This window comes from Neovison vison, chromosome 12 (assembly GCF_020171115.1).
Source record: "Neovison vison isolate M4711 chromosome 12, ASM_NN_V1, whole genome shotgun sequence".
In the NCBI taxonomy this organism is placed as follows: domain Eukaryota; kingdom Metazoa; phylum Chordata; class Mammalia; order Carnivora; family Mustelidae; genus Neogale; species Neogale vison.
The window spans coordinates 19,824,139-19,847,850 of NC_058102.1; the positions used below are offsets into that span (position 1 = coordinate 19,824,139).

The 23,712-nt window shown below is 36.2% G+C and overlaps 1 protein-coding gene across 1 annotated transcript in view; it reads right to left on the bottom strand.

Annotated features, from left to right (window-relative positions):
* MYBPC1 (myosin binding protein C1) overlaps positions 1-23,712 on the bottom strand; it is a 76,835-nt gene that overhangs the window by 32,702 nt on the left and 20,421 nt on the right. Inside the window, exons 8-19 of the mRNA XM_044226324.1 lie at positions 22,571-22,719; positions 22,117-22,234; positions 20,610-20,661; positions 18,492-18,548; positions 12,951-13,117; positions 10,720-10,852; positions 9,064-9,188; positions 8,056-8,161; positions 7,103-7,269; positions 5,292-5,454; positions 4,240-4,346; positions 3,779-3,912 (exon numbers count right to left, since the gene is read on the bottom strand). Coding sequence (XP_044082259.1) covers positions 3,779-3,912; positions 4,240-4,346; positions 5,292-5,454; positions 7,103-7,269; positions 8,056-8,161; positions 9,064-9,188; positions 10,720-10,852; positions 12,951-13,117; positions 18,492-18,548; positions 20,610-20,661; positions 22,117-22,234; positions 22,571-22,719 — 1,478 coding nt within the window. The remainder of the gene's footprint in view (positions 1-3,778; positions 3,913-4,239; positions 4,347-5,291; positions 5,455-7,102; positions 7,270-8,055; positions 8,162-9,063; positions 9,189-10,719; positions 10,853-12,950; positions 13,118-18,491; positions 18,549-20,609; positions 20,662-22,116; positions 22,235-22,570; positions 22,720-23,712) is intronic.

Below are 23,712 nucleotides of genomic sequence, written 5' to 3' on the forward strand. Positions count from 1 at the left end.
TTCCTTGTAGTGCAGGTCTACCAGTGATGATTTCTTTCAGCTTTTATATATCTGAAAACAATTTTATTTTGCCTTCATTTCTAAAAATTATTTTTTTTTACTCAGTATAGAACTCTAGACTGATAGGTTTTTTTAGAATTTGTAGAATTTTTTAGAATTCAGGGATGCCTAGGTGGCTTAGTCATTAAGCATCTGCCTTTGGCTCAGGTCATGATACCAGTATCCTGGGATTGAGTACCACATCAGGCTCCCTGCTAGGCAGGAAGCCTGCTTCTCCTTCTCCCCTTCATTGTGTTTCTTTCTGTAATATAAATAAATAAAAATCTTAAAAAAAAAAAAAAGGAATTTTTTAGCATTCATAGAAATATAGGTTGATAGTTTTTTCCTTAAAGATGTTGCTCCGCTGTATTCTCACTTGCCTTGCTTCTAGAGAGATCTGCTGTCACTTTTGTCTGTTTCTATACACTTAATGGACTTTTTTCTCTGGTTACTTAAGTCTTTTTTTCTTAATCACAGATTTTGAGAAATTTGATTATAATGGGTCTTGATGTGGTTTTATTAATGTTCCTTGTACTTAGGTTTTAATGAGATTCCTTTACCTGAAATTTTAGTTTTTATCAAATTTGGAAAAAATTTGATCCTTATTTCTTTACATATTCTTCTGTCCTCTTTGGGAACTCCAAATACACATTTATTTCCCTGCTTGAGGTTGTCCCAAAGCTCAATGATGTTCTTTTTTATTTTTATTTTTTCCACTAGAAAACAGAAACTCATCTTTTTTTTTTTTTTTTTTTTTTCCCAATTTATTTATTTTCAGAAAAACAGTATTCATTATTTTTTCACCACACCCAGTGCTCCATGCAAGCTGTGCCCTCTATAATACCCACCACCTGGTACCCCAACCTCCCACCCCCCCGCCACTTCAGACCCCTCAGACTGTTTTTCAGAGTCCATAGTCTCTCATGGTTCACCTCCCCTTCCAATTTACCCAAATTCCCTACTACTCTCTAACGCCCCTTGTCCTCTTTTTTATTAAAAAATTATTTTTTTTAAAAAGTTGTTATTGTTTTAAAAAACTTCATTTATTTATTTGAGATAGAGAGAGAAAGCATGAGAGAGAGAGAGAGAGAGAGAGAGCAAGCAGGGTGGAGGGGCAGAGGGAGAGGGAGAAGCAGACTCCCCAGTGAGCAGAGAGCCCCGCATGGGGCTTGATCCCAGGACTCCTGAATCATGACCTGAGCTGAAAGTGGAAGCTGAACCAAATGAGCCACCCAGGGACCCCTTCTTCTTCTTCCTGTTCTTCTGTTTTGTTTTGTTTTTAAAGAAAGAGAGAGTGCGGTTGAGGGGCAGAGGTAGAGAGAGAATCTTAAACAGGCTCCATGTCCAGACTGGAGCCTAACACAGGGCTCAAGCTCATGACCCTGAGATCATGACCTGAGCTGAAATCAAGAGTCAGTAGCTTAACCAACTGAGCCAGCCAGGTGCCCCAATAAATTACTTTTTGAAGCAGATTTAGACTCACTGCAAAACTGAGTGTAAAGTATAGAGACTTCTCATAGATACCCTTCCCCACACATGCACAACCTCCTCCACAACTGACATCCCACATCAGAGTGGTATTTTTGTTACAGCTGATGAACCTACACTGACACATCATTATCATTCAAAGTCTAAATTTACATTAGGGTTCACTCTTGTGTTTTACATTCTGTGGGTTTTGCCAACTCTATAATGACAGATGGGCATCACTATAATATCATATGGGATAGTTTTACTGCCTATAATGCATTTTATAGGGAGCCCAAGAGTGACATTTGAACTACTACTCCACCACTCCAACCTTATTTATTATTCTCCTCATCATTCACTCTGATGCAGAGTGGCTTTTTTCAACTCCTTCAACTCCTGGCTTTTTTTCAACTCCTTCAATACATCAAGCTCATTTTCTCCTCTCCTCTTGTCCCTTGCGCTTGCATTGACTTTACCCAGAAATCTTTTTCTTTTGTTCATCACATAATGGTTTCCTTGTTCTTCAGAAAGACTATGGTCATTTACCTCACAATCACTTGCTAATCATATTACTCTGTTTTTAAAAAAACCTTCAAGGCACTTATTACTATCCAAAGTGGTTTTGCTCATTTACTTATTAATAATTTATTGTCTATTTCTCTTCCACTCCATTCTGTGATACTCATTAGAATGAAAAATGGGCCACAAGCAAAAGGATGAAATTGGACCATTTCCGACACCATCTACAAAAATAGACTCAAAATGAATGAAAGACCTAAGTGTGAGATAGGAATCCATCAAAATCCTAGAGAACACAGGCAGCAACCTCTGTGACCTTGGCCACAGCAACTTCTTGCTAGACACGTGTCCAAAGGCAAGGCAAACAAAGACAAAAATGAACTATTGGGATTTCATCAAGATAAAAAGCTTTTTGCACAGCAAAGGAAACAGTCGACAAAAACAAAAGACGAGGACAGAATGGGAGAAGATATTTGCAAATGACATATCAGATAAAGAGCTAGTATCCAAAATCTAGAAAGAACTTGTCAGACTTAATATCCAAAGAACAAATAATACAATTAAGAAATGAGCAGAAGACATGAACAGACATTTCTCCAAAGAAGACATATGAATGGCCAACAGATACATGAAAAAATGCCCCACATCACCTGACATCAGGGAAATACAAATCTGAAGACAATGAGATACCACTCACACCAGTCAGTATGGCTAAAATTAACAAGCCAAGAAACAACAGATGTTGGCAAGGATGTGGAGAAAGGGGAAACCTCTCACACTGTTGGTGGGAATGCAAGCTGTTGCAGCCACTCTGGAAAACAGTATTGAAGTTCCGCAAAAAGTTGAAAATAGAGCTAACCTATGACCCAGCAATTGCATTACTGGGCATTTACCCCAAAGATACAAATGTAGTGATCCAAAGGGGCACCTGCACCCCAATGTTTATAGCAGCAATGTCCACGATAGCCAAATTATGGAAAGAGCCCAGTTCTCCATGGACAGATGAATGGATACAGAAGATTTGGTGTAATATACAATGGAATACTACTCAGCCATCAAAAAATGAACTCTTGCCATTTGCAATGATATGGATGAAACCAGAGGGTATTATGGCAAGCAAAACAAGTAAATCAGAGAAAGACAATTATCATGTGATCTCACTAACATGTAGAATTTAAGAAACACAACAGAAGATCATAGGGTTAGAGAGGGAAAGATAAAACAAGACAAAATCAGAGAAGGAGACAAACCATAAGAAACTCTTAACCATAGGAAATAAACTGAGGGTTGCTGGAGGGGAGGTGGATGGGGTAACAGAGTGATGGGCATTAGGGGGCACAGGATGTAATGAGCACTGGGTATTATATAAGACTGATGAATCCCTGACCTCTACCTCTGAAAATAATAATGCATTATGTTAATTGAATTTAAATTTAAAAAGGAATTTTAAAAAAGAATGAAAAATGGGATCTTGTTCACTGTACATAAAAAGTTGCCTGGTGAAAACACAAACAACAACAAACACACACACAGACACAAACCTGCCTGGTCACATAGTAAATAGTTAGAAATATGAAAAGTAAATGATTGATGATTATATTTGCATGAAAACTAGTCATCTTCCTTAATCAAAGGAATTATATCTCTACTGAACCGCTGTGTATATATTGCTTTCTTCTTTCAGCTAATTGAAAATGGGAAGTGGGATCATCTGTGTGTGTGTGTGTGTGTGTGTGTAAGCAAAACAAACCTTATCTGCTCGGCTCCAAATGGCTTTGGGAGGTGGCTCTCCAGTGACAGGAATCTCAAGACGAAGCTTGCTTCCTGCAATTACTGTAACTGTATTGTCGGCATCAAGACCATCCAGGATGATCTTAGGAGGATCTAGAATATTAAACATAGCCTTTGTTATCAGACCATCATTTCTGTGTGAATATCTGGGCTAGTACTTTCCTAGTGGTAAATACTGGTAGTAACCAATATTTAATCTGGCTAAAAAGAATACAAGAGGAGTCAAAGTAGTAGGTGCCGGGGACCTTGCAAAACAACTTCACTATAAGACTTCGTAAGAATCAACTATTACGATTAATGACATACCAATTCATGCATTTTTTTCTTTAAATATCACAGCTTCGTATGTGTTATATTTCCAAGGTAAGCAAACAACAACAAAACATGAATATAAAACTCTGCAACGATTCATCTACTCACCAATAACATGAACTTTGGCAGGCAAAGTAATAGAGTAGGCATCTGGTGTAAATACATATTCACCTTCATCCTCAGTGAGAGCATTGGCTATCACTAGCTTGTGGATTCTAAGGAAACAAGAAAAACATTTCTAAGAATTTACAAAGATTTAGATGGTTTACCGCCCAACTGAAGAGATACCTGGCCTTCATCTGATTAACTTGTTTAGTGCTAGCTGGAGAGAAATATCAGGAAATCGAGAGAGAGAATATGAATGTGAAGGCTTAATTATCCTATTATTGACCTACACTGAATATTCATTTTGGAGTTTATGAAATTATCTGTATGAATACAACCTGCTTATCATGCACGCAAGAGTCCATTATTCTTGTCTCATCATACAGCTTTTAAAAAAGACTGAAATATAACATCTCACCAGTGCCACACTTTAAGATTTAAGAACTTACCAAGAATAATCTTGACCTTGGCTTTTTATCCCAAATCTAAAAGCAGTAGTTCTTAACTCTCTGGAGTGGGGGGTGGTCAATGAATATCTGATAGACATCATGGATCCTCTCTCTAGAGAAAAGTGTGTATTTTTGTATACACAGACATTGCTTTAGAGGATTCACGATCTCCTAGGATCCACAGATCCAAGGTTAAGAACTTTTGCCTTTTAAGATATTTGCTAGATTCCAGGGTATTATGTCCACCCCCCAAATTGTGGGAGGTCACATGACACTTACTAGTTAGGGACTGTTAATCCATTTTGATTCATTCCTTACCTAGAACTCAGTATCAGTCCTTTAACCTCATGTTTAAATGGAAAGAATCGGTTAATGGCTTTTGAGTGGTCAAAGCACGAAGCCACGAGGTGCAGGTAAAGTTTCACTGGTAGGACAGGACGTAGAACAGAGAAATCACATGTTCTTGCTATTTGGAAGCAAAGAACCAGACACAGATCCTCTCTTTAAGACAACTCTCCAATCCTCCTCACCAAATATATAATTTAGGAAGTGAAGAGAGAGGATATGGGGACCAGCCCTCCCTTATGAGCCACCTGACTTGCTCACCTTCCCTTGTGCACAACCTTTAGACGGTCACTTTCCTGAACAGGTAGGCCATTCTTAGTCCATTTTCCAGTTATGTTTTCAGAGACTTCACACTTCAAGCAGATTTCTTTTCCAAGGTGTACAGTTTGGTCAGTCAGAGGTGTCAAAACCTTCAGAGGTTTCACTACAGAAAAAAAGATAATTATAGGTGCCAAACCCAAACACTGGAGAGGCCAAGATGGTTTCTTGTTTTGAAAATGAAAATGTGTTCTGGTGCAACTGATATGTTAGGGGGCAACTGGAACATAACAAAAACTTTGTGTTTGATGATGCATGATTTGATTCATGAAAAAGAGAAAAGAGCACCCAGCTGACTGAGCCAGGTAAGAACGCACAAAATGCACTCACACACACGTCAAACATTTACCAGCTCCCTGAATTCACCCATGCGGTATGAGCCACACTTAGGCACATCTAAAATTACCACTGTCCATCCAATTTCAAATACACTTTCCATCACTTCACAGTGCCTCACTAGTGGCAACACTTCCAACACCACTCACACAAGCAAATTCCAGGTCTCACTTAATGTAAAGTGCCATATTTATTAACTATTTGACATGTGTAAAGCTGGGATACTGTTTTTTTAAAATGTGGTTCTTCTTTTTCTTTTTTTAATGTACGGCTGACAAAATTTTTGAGTGTTGTACCCATAACCTCACCTTCTCCATTAGTCTTGTGGTTTTACTGCATGACTTCGTATAGCTCAATGATTTTAGAAATGCCTATGTTGCATTATAGCAGAACTGGCTGTAATTGCTTTATTTACTTATTTTGTGTGTGTGTGTGTGTGTGGTGTGTTTTGGTTTTGGTTTTGTTTGTAATTGCTTTAAATGAAACAAATTTCAGGTAAGGATCTGCCTATGGTTGAAAAACTTTTTTCATAGTAAACTAAAATGGCCGCAGTTCTGTGAAGCATAAGGAGTGTAACTGAGATAACCTCTGAATAATCCAGGGATCCTATGGATCACAACTGGATTACGCAAGAAGTCAGGAAGCAGGATTTCTGCTCTGCATGTATTACGAAACTTCCTGTGAGATTTGTTATTTTAATTCTCACGGTTAATTGGAAGAGACAGACTCTGCTGTTGAGGACTGACTACTATTTGGAGGCATTTGGGGAAGTACATAAATTCTCGTATGCCTCTGGATCCTGGTAGCAAATAATTTCTTACAATGTTCTCATTTGAGCCTTCTTGGTTTGAGCAACTTTCTTCACACTCCAAATGTAACTGCAGAATGTTGAATGTTTATTTAATGAATAGATAGCAAATTCACCCATGGGTTATGCAAACATCAGGATTTTATTGACATTGAAGTATTTACTATCTATTTATGTGGTTTTGGGATTAAAGTATTTCTTAACTATTTGGATAACTTCTCTGGAAGGTGATGTTTATACTCCCCAAAACTGTGTTTTACTGATTTTTCCCCCTTTTTAAAAAATAACATATAAGGTATTATTTGTTTCAGAGGTACAGGTCTGTGAATAATCAGTCATACACAATTCACAGCACTCACCATAGCACATACCCTCCCCAGTGTCCATCACCCAGCCACTCTATCCCTTCCCCCTGTTTTTACTATTAAATTGATAGTTGGTTTCTATCTCAGAGACCCTGGCTGATGTGATATAGTTAGGATGGAATCCAATTTTACGTATTTAAAATTGCCAGAAGTAGAAATCAAATAGATTGAAATTAAAATTGAATTAACAAATGCAACATCAATAGTTAGCCAACTTGGAAGACATCCAAGGACATCTTACTTACAGTCGACACTGAGCTTAGCAGTCGATTGTCCTCCCGTTGTCATTACAGAATATTCTGCACTGTCAGCCTTCGTTGCTCCTTCTATGATCAAAATATGCTTTTTGCCTTCAACTTTAATTCGGTATCTTGATTTTGGACCAGGGATAATCTCCTCACCATTCTTAAACCTGAGTTAAAATAGATTGTAAAATAGATTTTTAAAAAAGAGTTTTATAAAGCTTTTATAAAACTCTTTTTTAGAAGATGGACATTTTTGGTCTTGGTTTTGTTTTATGGGTTTTTTTTTTTGTTTTTTTTTGCTATATCCTGGGATCTAAGAACTATTTGTTGAATTAAAGAATGTATGGAGCAGGGGCGCCTGGGTGGCTCAGTGAGTTAAAGCCTCTGCCTATGGCTCAGGTCATGATCTCAGGGTCCTCGGATCGAGTCCCGCATTGGGTTCTCTGCTCAGCAGGGAGCCTGCTTCCTCCTCTCTCTCTGTCTGCCTCTCTGCCTACTTGTGATCTGTCTGTCAAATAAATAAATAAATAAAAAGCTTTAAAAAAAAGAAGTAAAGAAACAATAAGGAAACTGTGAATTAAATGAAAAATATGTATGCAAGTATATTTTTTCATGTAAGTTTCCAGCATGCCATAGCGAGAGTAAGCAAGGTATAGAAGTTAGGAACACCTACCGGATTTAGAGTCTAACAGACCCCCGGCAACTGTAAATCACCCATTTCTCAGTAAGTGCCTACTTCCCTACATTATCAATCTAGATTTCCGGATTGCTTTCCAGCTTCATAGGTGAAAAAAACCCCAAGTATCTTCACAGTTTTAGTTACCACTTCTGCGAACACAAATGAGATTGCAATTCTTTTCATATGTGTAAAAGCCATTTCCTGTTCTCCAATCCATGAAGGCACATTTTTTTCAATCTATTAAAAATGGACAGACCTCAGGAAAGCTATTTACCATTTCACATTGGCATCATCTTCAGATACCTCACATTCTAATTCTACTGTTTCCCCACAGTAAGCATTCAAATCTTCCAGCTGTTTGGTGACCATAATTGGAGGCTCTAGTGTGAAAAAAGGGGGAATAAGAATCATTAAATGTTCAAAACCTGCTCATGACCATAGATTTGTTCACAAATTAAAGACCAACAGTAAGAAAGTATCATCCGCCATAGGGCTATGGTTTGACGGTGGTAGATAGTCGGTGGATTTTTTTTTAAAAGCTTTTTTGGCGAAATAGCTGGTAACCCTGAGTAGGTTTTCTTAATTTCCTCAAATCCAAACAATTATTGTTCTGGAAAACAGGCAAAACATGTATCAAATATTCTTCTTTTGGCAAATGACTAACCATGTGGTAGGAATTTCTGATGAAGGAGAATCTAGAACAGCATGATTCTTTGATTCTGGTTCTAGACGGACGATAGAGATTGCAGAGCTGTGTGTATCGAGAGGGTTCGTGGACTCCCTCAGGCTCTTTCACAAAGTTTAAGTCAATGATCATCTTCAGCACCCTCCGGGTCAAACATTGATACCCTTTTATTAATGAAGCTGGTTTCAAGTGAAATCTATTTGTGATCAGCTGAATGTGTGAAATGAGGACTATCCAGTCGAGTTTGCTGGGTTTTAGAAACTATATCCAGAATAATTATATACCGCTTGCTTGAGTCAAAAGCATAAGGCATCTGGACTCCTTTTCTCCCCTCAGCTTTTCTAGTCTTCAACAAACTTGACATTTAATTAGGATAACTTAAGATAACAATAATTAATTATTATTAATTGATAACTGCCAGTGTAGAGGAGCTTCCACGCAGAGTCCATCTAACACCCAGGCTAACCCATTTCTAGAGGTACTATTACCTCTGCTCTGGAGCTCAAGAGCTCACCTTGTCATGCTCATTTTAATTACTACCCCTGGGAGGAAGAGGGCTGAGGCTGTTCAAGACTACAGTAAGAGATTTCATTTTACCTCTCACAAAGAGCTCGGTGGAACATTTCTCATCACCAGCTGTCACATAGTACTCTGAATCATCAGTCAGTGCACAGTTATTGATAAACATGATTCTTTCACATCCTTTATGTTCAAAGATGTATCTGTGTTAAATAGGAGGGGGAGAACAGTTTGTGAACTTGATTTTATTCTTTGCTTAATTACCAGCAAATCTGGCTTATAATTCAGTAATGTTTGAAAGTCAGGGATATAATTTTGATCTGTAATTTATGTAGCACATCCTACGTAGTTAATAGAAAACATGAAGCCAATTGTTATCTTTCTAATGCATAATGTAATACATATGCATATTTACATATAATATATAATTTCTATATTTTTATAGAAGGTTTTCATTTCATCTATAAATTAGTACTCATATATTTGTTATTTAATTTTTTTAACCCATTGTTGGAAAATGGGGTTGGCTGAGGTTGTCAGGGAGATTTAGAATCCTGTACATTTTTTTCAATGACCAGTTCTTTTACTTTATAGGTAGACAGGGACTCAGTCTTACTCATTGATTCATTGGTTCCACTCATTGCCTAGTGCAGTGTCACAACAGATTTTGTTAGGTGAATAAGTGATTATACGGTTTAAGCAATACTATGAACTTAATCACTAACATAGGCGGTAATTTTACATAATGTGATGGTCTTTTAAATGAGCTTAAGAACTAGTGTTATCATATCATAGTAAGCACCTACTGAAAAAGGACTTGAGCATTTGGAAACAAAAAACTAAAAGCCAGGAATATCACAAAATTTAATTGTCTGTGACCAGATTATGGGTACGTATATTAGGGCATTATAGCAGACTAACAAGTTCTCATTTGGAAAATTCTCAAATTGAACACTTTAAGAATAAAGCATTACACAACATTTTCTAGATAAAGATAACTGATTAAAATTGTGTTTTTGGTAAATTCAAGCCACTTTCAAGATATTTTTATCAGACTAAACATTATCATCACAAAGTCACTCTGTAGGCAAGGCCCCATTAAGAAACTGGAAACCACCTAAATGTATTCCAGAAGTGACAGATTTTCAGGATTAAAGTCTTTTGTAAATGTACATGTGACTCCTGTTAACTTAAAAAAATATACTGGAGTTGAAAATCTCTCAGGCTGAGAAGGATCTCTGTAAAGTAGTTTCATAATAGACTAGCGATACCATCAGACGTCAGGGATTAGTTTGTTTCCTTCATTGGAGAGAGGGCCAAAAAATAAAATACAGTCTTTAGATGCTCTTCTGGAAAACCATAAGTTCTCTAATTGTAGGTGTTATTTCCAGTTGTTATATTAAATATGTATTTCAAATTTTTATTTTAAAAATTGGGAGAAGTTTGACAATGCTCTTGACATTGTATTTGACAATAATCATATATAACGTGTATTGGCACATCTGGAACTGGAATCACTCAAAAATAGTTTGTATGGAATTAAAAAAAAACCAAGGTTGTATTTATATATCATGATAATTTTAATGGTTCCAAAATATATGAAAAGTTTTTACTCTCCCTCCATATGATTTTGCATTAAAAAGGTATAATAAAATGTTTTTATTCTCAGAAAATTGAGTCAGACTACTATTAGATTTATATAGCTATCACTGATTATTTTCAAAGCCCACTTACTTTGTACTGGGTCGAATTTCTTGACCATTTTTATACCATTTCACCTCCAACTTTGGGTCTGCCAGTTCCACAACAAACCTTACTCTGCCTCCTTTATCAATTTGATATGCAGGATCAAGAATTTTTGCAAAAGCTGGTAGAGAGAAAAAGCAAAACTATGTCAGTATGGGCATATATATGCTGTGAATTTAGTCGATGTGTGTCTAAGAACCTAAAACTAAATGAAAAATTGAGATTTGAAGTAGAAAAAAATTAGGAATCTTCCAAATTATCTGATATATTTTAGAATTCAGTGTTGATTTATAAATGACAAGATGGTCTAAAGATTTGAAGAGAGTCCACATGTTTTTGAAAGAAACATAAGAATTATTGAAGAGCAAAGAAACTGAGGGCTGCTGGAGGGGAGGTTGGTGGGGGGATGGTGTAACTGGGCCATGGGCATTAAGGAGGGCACATGATGTGATGAGCACTGTGTGTTACATGCAACAGATGAAGTACTGAACTCTACATGAAACGAAGGATATGCTATATGTTGGCCAATAGAATTTAAATTTAAAAACTGGAAAAAAGAAAAGGAGAAAATAATTATTGAAGAATCTTTAAAAGTGATTGTCCTAATTCTTCAGGAAATTATAAAGCATCCAAATGAAACTAAACTTGAAGAGCATGCCTGTTCTTCTAGCAAGATTACTATCAGGATCATTGGCATTATACTTGTACTCCCTGTATATGATAGTTTTTTTAATCACAGAGTTTATGAGATAAACTCAATGACTCGTAAGATTAAATTGAATGCCTTTGACTAATTGAAATAGTAGGCTTAACAAAGTTTTCGTACTGTGGAAACTTGCCCAAATAATGACACATTTAAAACACTCCTTATATAAAAATGGTTAGGAACTTGGGATCAGAACACTCTAAATGACAAAGAACATAGTAGTTTTTTAAAAAAAAGTCTTTGAAAGGTCCTAAGCAGTTGTTAACTTCTTTACTTGACTTAATCATTTCCCCCTGATTTTAATATAATACTCATTTAGACAGTTTGGAAGATACACACAAGTGTGGAATGCCGCATGAAATTTTGCATTTCCATCATTCCAACTTTGTTATACTACTGCTTAAATCAGCTCACCTCCTCATACCTTAACATAATAACCACTAGCTTTAAAAAAGTTATCTATCATTTACCTCAAGACATCAATTGAGAGCTAAGTGATAAGAAATAGATGGGCCAGGGTGAGGAAAAGAGATGTCAGCTTGGCATTCACATCTTTGTGACTGTACCATCTCAGACACCTCTTAAGAATAAAACTTCAAAAAGTTTTGAAGCTTTGAAATAGTGGGAATGGCTGAGTTATGTAAACAAGCAAAAACAAAACTCTTCTGTATTTCTTTGGGTCTAATTGTTCAACCAGTTTACAGGGAGGTTTAAGAAACAAAGGGCAGATTTTTAAACAGAGGTGGATAAATTAAATAGATAAATTCTATTTGGACACCCAGGTTGGGCGCCTAAATAAATAAATTCTATTTGGATCTTAACAAACAATAAACAATAATAGGACTGATATGTTACCTTTTTGTGTCACAAAACGGATAACTGACAAGGACCAAGTACAGGAAATTTTGAAGAGCTTAAGATCAATTTAGAATGTATTTCTTTTTCTTTTTTAAAATTTAAATCGCAACATTTGAAAGTTTTTAAAGAGATATTTAAAACCACAACAAAACGCAGTCACTTCAGATCTTTATGCAGAGGAGCATAGCTGTTTTACAAAATAATCTGTTTTCTGCATCATTTGGAGTGAGAAATGAATTCCCCACTCCCCAGTAAACGAGTAGAAGAATACGATGGTAAAACAAAGGAACATAGAACCAACTCTACCTAAGTAAGAATCGAGAATTTGAGAGGGAGGGAGATGTGGAGGCTGGAGAAAGGGGCCACTAAGAAATCCCCAGTGACAGCGAACGTACTCGATGTTCCATTACGTGTTGTCTGTGGTACGTGTAAAGTAAATCTCCATTACCTTAAACTTTCGCTAGCTGTCGGCTACCGTCCTAGCTACTGATGTGCAGAGCGGGGAGCTACTTCGCCCGAAGTCACAGGTAACGAAGAGAAAAGTAACGACTGCAAAGGCCACCCCATCCATGCCCACCCCAAACCCAGCCAGAGACCGGAAGGTCTGCAGCGTGGAGGAGGCGGTCCCCGCAGCCACACCCCCCAGAGGGCTCACCTGCGCTCTTCTTCTCCACCCTGCGCATGCGCTTGAGCCTCTTGAGCATGCCACGCAGGTCGGTGATCCCGTACTGGAAGGCGATCTTCTCATACTCGTTGGGGTTCGCGTTCTTCAGCAGCTCCCACACGTCTACCTCGGGTTCTTCCTCCTGCTGCTTCACTTCCCTAACCGGGGAAAACCATTCCCTAGTTTAGTAGCCGCCCACCGGCCCTTAAGGACAATGAAGGTCGGAGTATGGTACCCATTTCTCGGTTCAGAGTTAAAAGCCCTCCCCCCCCCCCGCCTTTTTTAAAGCCTGAGCACGTAGAACCCGCAGTCTCAAGGAAGCTTTCAGGCAGTTAAAGATTAGATGTATGCACTTATATTAGCACCCTCGTTTTCCTGGTTAAAAACAGAATATTAGGAAGAGAGAAAGAAAATATTCTGAATGTTTTTATTTATTTTCACTTGAAAGTGTAAGGAGAAGGTGAGATTTTGAGGAATTTAAGATCAGTTGTTACCTAGGATATGGGTACTGAAATAATTTCGAAAAGTGGATCGAGAATGATCCACTTTCATAAACATTGGTTTATGAAAGAAAAATGATCTCTTTCTACCTTCATTATTGTACATATTTTAGCTATATATGAAGACAGTATAAATAAGTATTTAAAATCCTAGGAATTTACAAATAGCAGTTTTCCTATCATATTAATAAATGTGCACACTAATCATATTTTGCTGTTTTTGATGCAAAAAAACATTTGAAACTGCCAGAAGGTTTTGTTTTGTTTTGTTTTAAATATGATTTTTGTGGCTATATTGACTTTTTAACAAATTTTTTTCTAACTTGGCAGGGAAAAAGGAAAATGAAGCAAAAAAATTCTCTCATATTTAATCTTAAAGTACTGTCTTGAACTTTTTTGAAAACAGGTTGAGTATGAATTATAAAAATATGTTAAACTTAGAGCAAATGGCTAGGTTCCAATGAACAAAGGGAAGGTAACTTGTTAGTGTAATTATCAAAATTATGACCCAAATTTTTATCACTGACTAAAGAATATACAGAGAATATAAAGAACATATATGAGTAAGAAAATATAAGATTTCAAATACACCTGTCTGCCGTTATTTTAAAACCAACTAAATGAAAGAAAAACTCAAGAATAAACACTCTTTAGGGAAAGGGCCCTAGTGTAAATGCAAAATGTAATTTAAATTGATTTCCTTTGCTGGCTAAATAGTCCTGATTTTTTTTTATTAATTTAAGATTTAGTTGACTGTTTTTATCAGGTTAATTTGGAAATACTACAGTGTGTACTTATTGTGAATAATACTGGTTTGGATATGGTTTTCCAGGAAAACTGGTCAACAGATCTTAAAAATCAGTGTGAAAACAGATTCATGCTATCATGTTAGCAAATGATGGGTTACATATGTTTGCATTGTCACACTAATTAAACCTGTTTCTGCATTTTTTTTAAGGAAATACCAGATTGTAATCGTAGGGAAGGGGAAGAGAATGTAAATATTAAGAGAGAATTTAAGGTAGAGTTAGGCAAGGATGACTTTTGAATATCTAATTTACATTGTCATGTAAGTCTTTTTGCCCAGTGGAGGATGATGCTGAGGCAAATCTCCTGGAAAAAATGGAAGGAAGGGAGAGGGCATTGGTCCATCGTAACCTTTATGAGAAGGACTAGGCAACATCATTAGGAAAATGTAATTCTTAAAAAACTAAAGATACGGGGCACCTGGATGTCTCAGGTAGACATGGACATGACTCAGTAGAGCATGGAACTCTTAATCTCAGGGTCATGAGTTTGAGCCCCACACTGGGTGTGGAGCCCACTTAAAAATAAATAAATAAATAAATAATTTTTTTTAAAACTCAAGAAACAAGTATTATCTTCATATGTCAATGAAATCATAATTACACCCTCTATTAACACAGGTAAATTGAAAAGCTTAAGAAAATTGTCCTGAAGTTGGAATATCGTTAATAACTTGCCAAATCTAATAGGTCAAGTGCCTGAAAGCAGTCTAAATTTTAAATACATCCTTCAAATATTTTGTAGGAAGTTTTGGAGAATTCTAATTAAAATGTGTCTGTATGTATCTATATATTGTCTCTGTAGATGTTTCTTTGACCACTTTATTAATGCTCTATTTTTGTCATAGTCCAGCCTAAATATAGTCCCCAAACTATAAAACTATGCCATATTACATTGTGTTAAATTTGTATTTCAACCAAGAATTAAGTAAACATTTCAGCCATCCTCCTAACACTGGTGAAAGGATTCAAAGATACCAAACTAGATTAAAATAGATAGGAAGCAGCACAGGTCAAACACTGAGGAATACCTAGGTCCATGAGGTGAATATTTATATAAGAGAAGCCAATATAAAGATCATCATTTTCAGTGTGATTTCTTAAGTCAGTTTTGTTGACAGATTCATAAAACTGATCATCCTCACAATTTTTTTTCATGAAAACACAAAATATACCTCACTCTATCATGTTCTTAATTTTACCAAACTTGGTATACACATACCAGTGACTTCTTGCCTATCCCTTTTTTTCTATCCATTACTTAATTCAATTCCAAATTGCAAGAAGTATTCATTATTTTTTACTAGAAAATGAGGTTACCTTAAATCATCCAAACATATCTTTACTTACCATGGTGGCTGCACATGGCCCTATCTGCATGGTTATGTTAAATTACAGTAGGAAGAAAACATCAAATTCCATAGGCACCACTGATGCATTTTCAAGCATTGGGATAGACCTATATAACATTTGCAGTACTTACATCTACATCAAAATTTCTCTAACTTAATGGTCCTAGTAAAGTACAAAACAATTATACACATTTTATATAGAATAAAAATTTCAAATATATATGTATTTGACATATATATATACACACACGTGTGTGTATACATATATATAATCCCATAACGAGATACTGCCTAATAGATTTAATCTGATTTAGTTCATGTCTATTTGAAATACTCTGGCTTTGTTCAGGTCAGGGAGATCTTTTGTTGTAGAGAGATGTTGGTTGTAAAGATATTTACTCTGGTAGGGATTTTGCCACACACTCTTGGAGGAGTAGAAATGGTGTCATTACCACAATGAAAACACATGCAATCACAAATCAGTAGGGAAACACAATGATTTCTAAAGTTATATTGGTAGATTAGTATATCATATTAAATGAGTATAGTCTTTTGCTAACAACAATTTAATTATGAGTCAAAATCATAATTAGGGGATGTAAAGAAAACGAGAACTGGAGACCTATTGGCTGCCCATTTTTTTGCTCATTTTTTTTCTTTATTCATTTTGATATGCATTAGATTTCTTTTACTCTGCAAACTACTGCAGTAGTTTGGTCTTTTTTCTTTTTTTTTTCCTTCTTAGTCAAAGCATGGGGTTTAATAATCGATTATGTCACGTCTTGATATATTCATGTGTGTGTGCGCATGCTTGTGCCTGTGTGTAGTATGTCTTTTTGTGAATATAGGCTCTTCAAGGTAAAAGGTCACATTTTGGTGGGAGTGAATATTTGACACATGCTATGAGCCAGCCTCTTCCATAATTGATCAACTAGTCACATAATTACACATAAATCACATAACTGATTTAACTAGATTTTGTTCACATTTATAGATGTGGAAATAGTCTCAGAGAGGACATGTAATTTGACCAAAGTCATGCAGTTAGTAACTAGGAGAGTTGAGACCCACATCCATGTTTTTATCGCTATCTTTTTCTTCCCACAAATGCGTATCCAACCCTTTCTGTGTGCCAGATACTGGAAGGCACTGGCACACACAAGGCACCAAGAAAGCATTTAGCGTTTTCCTGACTGAGTAAATGATAGCAGGAGGAAAAAAAATGTTCTCTTCTCAAATTCTGAATTTGTATTATAAACCGAATCACCCAATTTCCAAGGCATATTCAGAGTGGTATTTCTTATGTGGAGTCAAAGGAAATGAGCTGACTTAGAGGGAAACTTGGATTTAGGTCCCTGCCCTGTTTCTAAAGCGCTGTGTGACTGAGGGTAAGTCACCTGACATCTCTGGTCTATGGTTTCGCACCTGTAGAATGAGGAAGGGTAAGGTTCAAGGTTCACGGAGGGCCACTTCCTATATATTGCTTTAAATAAATTTGGGGAATTAATAAATATTATTTAGACTAATGATTATTTGAAGTATCTAAAGAGGGAAAGATGTATTTTATACTGCCAAGGTCTCTTGATTGGCTAATATCCATTGGTAATTAATAAATTGCACCTGTTAATATTTCTGTTTTCAACTGAATTTTTCATTCACAGGGACTTGGATAAAGCCATCCAACTAAACTGAGAATGATTAAGCTGTCCAAACTGAGATGGATAAAGCCATCCAACTAAACTAAATAGAGTCCAGTTTATTACTATTTGTGATTTGTTGTGAAGCATATATACTTAGGTTTCTTTAGTAACTATAGAAAGCACTAAAAGTAATAAAAAGTGAACCTGAAAAGCTAAATGAAAATGAATATCAATATTATATATTATTAATTTAGAATCATAGTTTTATTATTTATGCACAAATTTCATATTTAAATAAAATCCTAGCAAAAATCAAGTTCTTTTTGTTGCACTATAGTAAATATCTGGATATGCATAGCTTTACATATAATGCATATATATGATTATATGCATATATGGGCAGAAATACTGTGAGATGGTTATGTACTGAATATCCAAAATTAAATCTATAAATTTTATTGTAAGAGAACAATGTTAAGGGAGTGTGAATGATAATACTAAATATTTATTTCCATTTTACTCCTGTATTTTATCTCTTCTAAAATGCATATCTTTTGACATTTTAAACATCTTAAATAAAGATGTATCTTATAATCAATAGTGTGTCATAATAAACTCTTTGGGGCAATCTTTTCATTGCTTAGTAATTTATGAAATACAGGTATATATTCAAATGAATTGTGTCTTAGATTTGATGAAATACAGTTAATCATAAATACTGTTTTAAAGTAGATATTTTATATATTATATATATATATATATATATATATATATATATATATATAATGTGCACGCACATACACATACCTACACCTGCAGAGACTTTTACCAAAATTGTGAAATTGATTTTTTTGGTAAAATATCAAAGGCAGGGGAATAGAGGTTTTATTTATTTGATCATGACAAGGAATCATGATGGAAATGAGAGAAATCAGAGACTTCTAGGTATTTAGGTCTTCTGCTTCAGTTTTCAGATCTCCTCATCCCCAACTAAGAAAGATTTATAAAGATTTAAAAAGAAGGTTAAAAAGCATCAGCTGAAATCTTTAGCAGGTTAGTATGCACTGATTTCTCTGTCTCTTTCTTAGTTGACTCTGTGTTATATTCCATAAGCGAAACACATTTTAGGAAATGAGAAATTCTTGAAAAACATCCACTTTAAACTTGACTTCTCTGAGTGGGTGTCTAAAAGATTTCCAGGCCACAATGCCTCACTCCATCGCTGGGTTCTCACCTACGTTTCAGGAGACCACTAAAGTCAAGTTCCCCTGCATCCTCTTGACCTTCTCCACTGTCATTAACAAAAGAAAAGTAAATCTGGGTTTAATACGAAGACATATACACACAGTTTCCCCCAAACACTCTACATATAAAGTATATGCCATTTCGTACCAGCACACAAGTCATGGGACTAAATCAACACAAACTCTTTCTTTTCACACAAGTGACATTTTAAGTTTTGGAGTATGTACTTGTGGAAAAGTAAACACGAGAAGCTTGTGTTACTCTACGATTTCAGAAGACATATTTTTGAAGATTGCTTTTATGAAACTGCTTGGATTTGTGTTAAAGCAGAGTTAACACAAATGCACTTAAGCCAAGCAACACAAAGTACTTTGTTTTTCCAAGTTGGGGTTTTTAGAAACATACCTATGTAAAAAGCAAAGGACTTTTGCTGACCTCTGTTATTCGGGTCAGAGATTGGCTTGGAGGACGAAGTATACCAATGTCAAATATATAAGTACAAAGCTTATATTCAAAGGTAACTTCTTTGTGTCCATCAATAGTTGAATCAGATAATGTGATACCAACAAAACATAAAAATGGAGCTAGTGCAGAGCTTTTCACGAGATGCATTCCTTTCTGTGTTAAAGGGATATCACTGTAAGCTTTTCACTCTCTTGTTAATATTTTTACCTTTTAAAATGTATTTTTCAAAAATTTGTTTTTGAATTATTGATGAACCCTTTACTAGGAGTGCTTTCCTACTGAGAAATGCATCTTATATTAGGCATGCATTGACCTTCATGATTTCATATAAACTCTAAATAGAAACTATGGAGCTGACATTAAATGGCACTACATATTTACTTACATGTTTAATTTTTTAATGAAGATTTTGTTTCCTGCTCTTTAACAAATGTTAGTTATGGTTTCTAAGAAAAGAGTCTGTGGGTTTAAAAACAGTGTGTATAACACATAAGTTATAAGAATTAAAGTCAAATAATGTGTTTTCAAAATTTCTTTAATAGTAGGTATTTAGAGCTTTTGAAATAAACCCATTTCTATTCTCTTAAACCACAAAACTTAGTAGACTACATCTCCTTCTCTTAGAATATGCTCATACATTGGATGAATATACTTCTGGTCCCTTTGCATTTGTTGAACATAGGGTGAAGGAAAGTGGAAGGAAAGTAATAGGAATTAAGGTTATGACTTAAAAAAATACCAATTGATTGATCAGGTAATATTAAATATATTTTTAAGCAATTAAAATTTTCATTTGTTCATAATTTAGGAGAGAAATATGCCTTTTATTAACACACTAAATCATTGCTTTATAATAGTTTGGGATGACTTTCCTTACTCAGCAAAACTAAGTAGATTCAGTCTTCAGAAGAACAAAATATCTGCTCTCATTGATGAACTCATATTAAAGAAAAATTAAGTGCAGAGAGTAAAATAATGTCAGGAAGGGGCTAGTTACATTTCTTATAGCCTAGAACTTTTTTTTTTTTTCATTTTTCTTCCTTGTCCCCACCCACCCCTAATTTTTCAGCATTGGCAACTGCAAAATAAACCAAACAGGTATCTATATTTTATCTCTCTACAGTGTTCTTTGTTCTGTCAGACTCTGTGGTCTTTCCTTTAGCAATCCAGTATTTAAATAGGGCTAACTTCAGTAAGTAGCTACTTAATTGCAGTTTTCTGGACACATGACTAAATAGCTCCATAAGTAATTTCTAGATGAAAAACAATATAAATGAAAGTTTTCTGACATTACTTAACTGATGCTTTATTATTATATACCTTTCTTGGCCATCTGGTCGAAAATAATGCAATTAAGGAAGAAGCCACATGTGAAGACATAAGAGTATGTTTTTATAAGGCACCTGTGAAACCTGGAAAAATGGGAGCTTCACTATGACGAGAATATTCTAAAAAATGATTAGTTTTTACATTAAAGCTATGGCTTTTCTAGAACACTGACCTTTGGGTATACAGTATGTTTGACTACAGCGAAGAGATGCTCTCTCTGGAATACAGAGTGTGGAGGAAGGGAATGTGTGCTTTGAAAACCCTCCACTTGCTCATCATACAGAAGCTACCTAAATTCCCCTTTTGAAGTTACCTTCTCTTGAAAGCAGATCTGATGTCAATGTTTGGAGTAGTCCCGGTAGATTCTTTGAAAGGAAAGAAAACAATAAAATAAATACCCATTAAGTAGGCAATTTTGTGCTCAGTTCCTTTCCAAGCTGTGGGGATTCTTCAGATGGAAGGAACACCAGGTGAAGGGGGAGTGGGGATGGCTCTCCTGGATGGCTGAGCCACTGAGGTCTCCTACCTCATCCTCCTTCACACAGAATCAATGTGGGGACTGCAGGAATTACCATATCCAGTTGTCATTCCACCTGCCTTCCCACTAGAATCACCTGAAGAACTTAAAAAAAAAAATCAGCTTCTTGATCTCCGTGTTGGAGATTTTGATTCACTAGATCAGGGATGGGCACCAAGAAATCAATATTCTTCAAAAGCCCTTCAGGTGATTCTCAGAAATGCCAGGTTGAAAAGGCATCACTCAGCACCAGATTCTCACTCAATACAGAAATCTCTACAGCACCTCCATGATCACCTAGGCTTTATTTCAGATCTCTTGAGATGGACCACTCACACGTTTGTCAGGCTATTTACAGAGCTTTAAATAGAAAGCTCATGCTAAAGTAAAGACAAAAAAATTCACTTCCTCCTAATTCCTACCTTTAGATTCTAATTTGTCTGAAACACTTTTGTGTGTCAGCACTTCCCCTATATATATGTTTTCTATGCCTGGCCTCCCTCACACTACATTCAGGTGACTAAGGTGTTGTTTCTGAGTTCTTTATCCTCCTGGGTACCATACTCTATAAGAGATCCAGGCTGATGTGTGGTGACCATGGCCAAAGACATTACTCCAAATGTGGAACAACTAACATGTTGCAGAGAGTAGTGTTATTTCCTAAACCTAGGTCCTATACCACTTATAATAGCTCAGTATTAAATTACACCAGCTTTGTTTATCACATTTTGGATTCGCCTTAAGTTTATGATCTTTGCTGCCAAGTCAACTTTCTCTTTGTGCACTTATAGAAGTGGTTTTATTCACCCCAATCTACATGTACACCTTTACATTTACTCCTGTTAAACTCACTCTGGACAGTATACAGCACATATGGATGGATAACTTCCCCATCTGACATTAGTTCTTATAAGAGAAATCCTCCCTTCCACCCAGATATCCTGACATCCTTGTACCATATAAAAATTTCCCCAAACTTAGGTGGGAATAAGTGGACCCAAAGAAACAGGCATGTTCAGTAGAAGAAAAAATGGGCTCCAGCCCTTATCTGGGAGATTGAAGGAGTATAGGTAGCATGAAGAAGAGATACTTAGCAGTGAAATTCCTGAAATTCCACTTTAAAATTGCTTCATAACAATTTAACTCAGCAGGCTTCCTGAGGCTACCACAATCAGAAACACAGACAGTTTGAAAGAAAACTTTATTTTCAAAATCTCATAATATTAAAAGACTTTCTTCTCTTCTATCCCCTCACACACCATGAAAAAAACCCACAACTATCCAGATAAGAAGACTCTCTTACCGTGTACTTCAAGATCGAATGTGCAGCTGTCAAACTTATCCTTATAGCTGACCTCACACCTGTAGTTTCCTGCATAGTTCTCTTTGGCCTTGATGATCTGCATCTCGAATGTGTATATCTGCAGGGAAATGCATCAGGCATATTTCAGACCCACTGTGTCAACAGAAAGAAGCTATCACATTTTGATGATTTACAAAATTCCTTAGCATTGGCTTAAAGCTGTGTCTGTATCTGGGCATTCCAGCCCAGCGTTCTCAACACAGGATGGGTCAGTGTGATTCCCAGCCCCAGGGCACAACAGGGCAACCATGCTTGAGTGCAGACACCAGGAATGATAACTCTAGAGAAATTCTCTGGAACTGAAATTTCTCAAAGCTGAACTTGAAAATGACCTTCTCTCCACACGGAAGGAACGACTTAGCCAAGCCCCTGTGCCACGAGTTAAGAGCCATACCCGAGTTTGCCTTTCGAAGGTTTCCTTCAGCTGGAGGTGCTTCCCAGCTTTGCTGGCCAGGTCCATCCATTTCCCTTTGAACCATTTGATGGTGGGTTTTCTAAGAAGATCTTCAGCCTTGACTTTAGCTATAAAGGTGATATTTCCACCTAGAAAAAGCACAAGTGATTCAGACTGTGGCTTAAAAATTGCCATTTGTTTTGGGAAGGAGTTATAGAGGATTGCACTGTAGAGACTATGATGTGACTGGTGCCCCTGGAGTTGTGCCCTGAATTTTTTACACATGCTCTAGGAGTCCTTAGGATACCCCAACTTGTTCTGCTTTTGAGGTTTAGGAGAAAGAAAAGGAGAAATGGGTTAATCGGTGGGAATAGTTTCTGCTTGGCTTTATCATATATACATGAAATAAAAATAGAAAGCCTTATAAATGTATGGCCTTTTTTCTATCCTTCTTATTAGGTATGATGATGGGAAGTCTGGACTTACATGACTAACTATGACTAAATGAAACTAATCTTTTTGAAATCAACCTGCCTATCTGTTTGTATTGACTGACTGGACCCTAAGGTCATCAAAACTCTAGCCCAGCACTTTGGCATCTTCCAGAAACACAAGGGAACAAATATTCCCATCTACCTGCAGTATGCTTCTGTATTATAAATCTGAAAGAAGTAATTTTAGAATATAGTCAGTTTTGTGCTCATTTGTTGTGATCACAATATATTCCTTATAAAAATTTATTTTGCAGGGTACCTTGGTGGGTCAGTTGGGTAAGCATCTGCCTTTGGCTCAGATCATGATCCCAGAGTCCGGGGATCAAGCCCCACATCAGGCTCCCTGCTCAGTGGGGAACCTGCCTCTCCTCCCTCTGCTGCTCCCTCTGCTTGTGCTCTCTCTCTCTCTTTCTGTCAGATAAATAAATAAATAATTTTTAAAAAATTTATTTCACCAAAATTCCTGAACCCCCAAGTCCTCTCTAACTTACCATATGTTTATTTCCATCATGGCACTTGGCTTTTGTGATTACCTGTTTGGCTAATTTCTTGTTGTATGTTCCTCCCATTACCACTGTGAGTTCTGAATGTTCACATGTTATACTCAGTGCTCAGCACAGTGCCTGAAACAGGTGGTGTAATCAATAT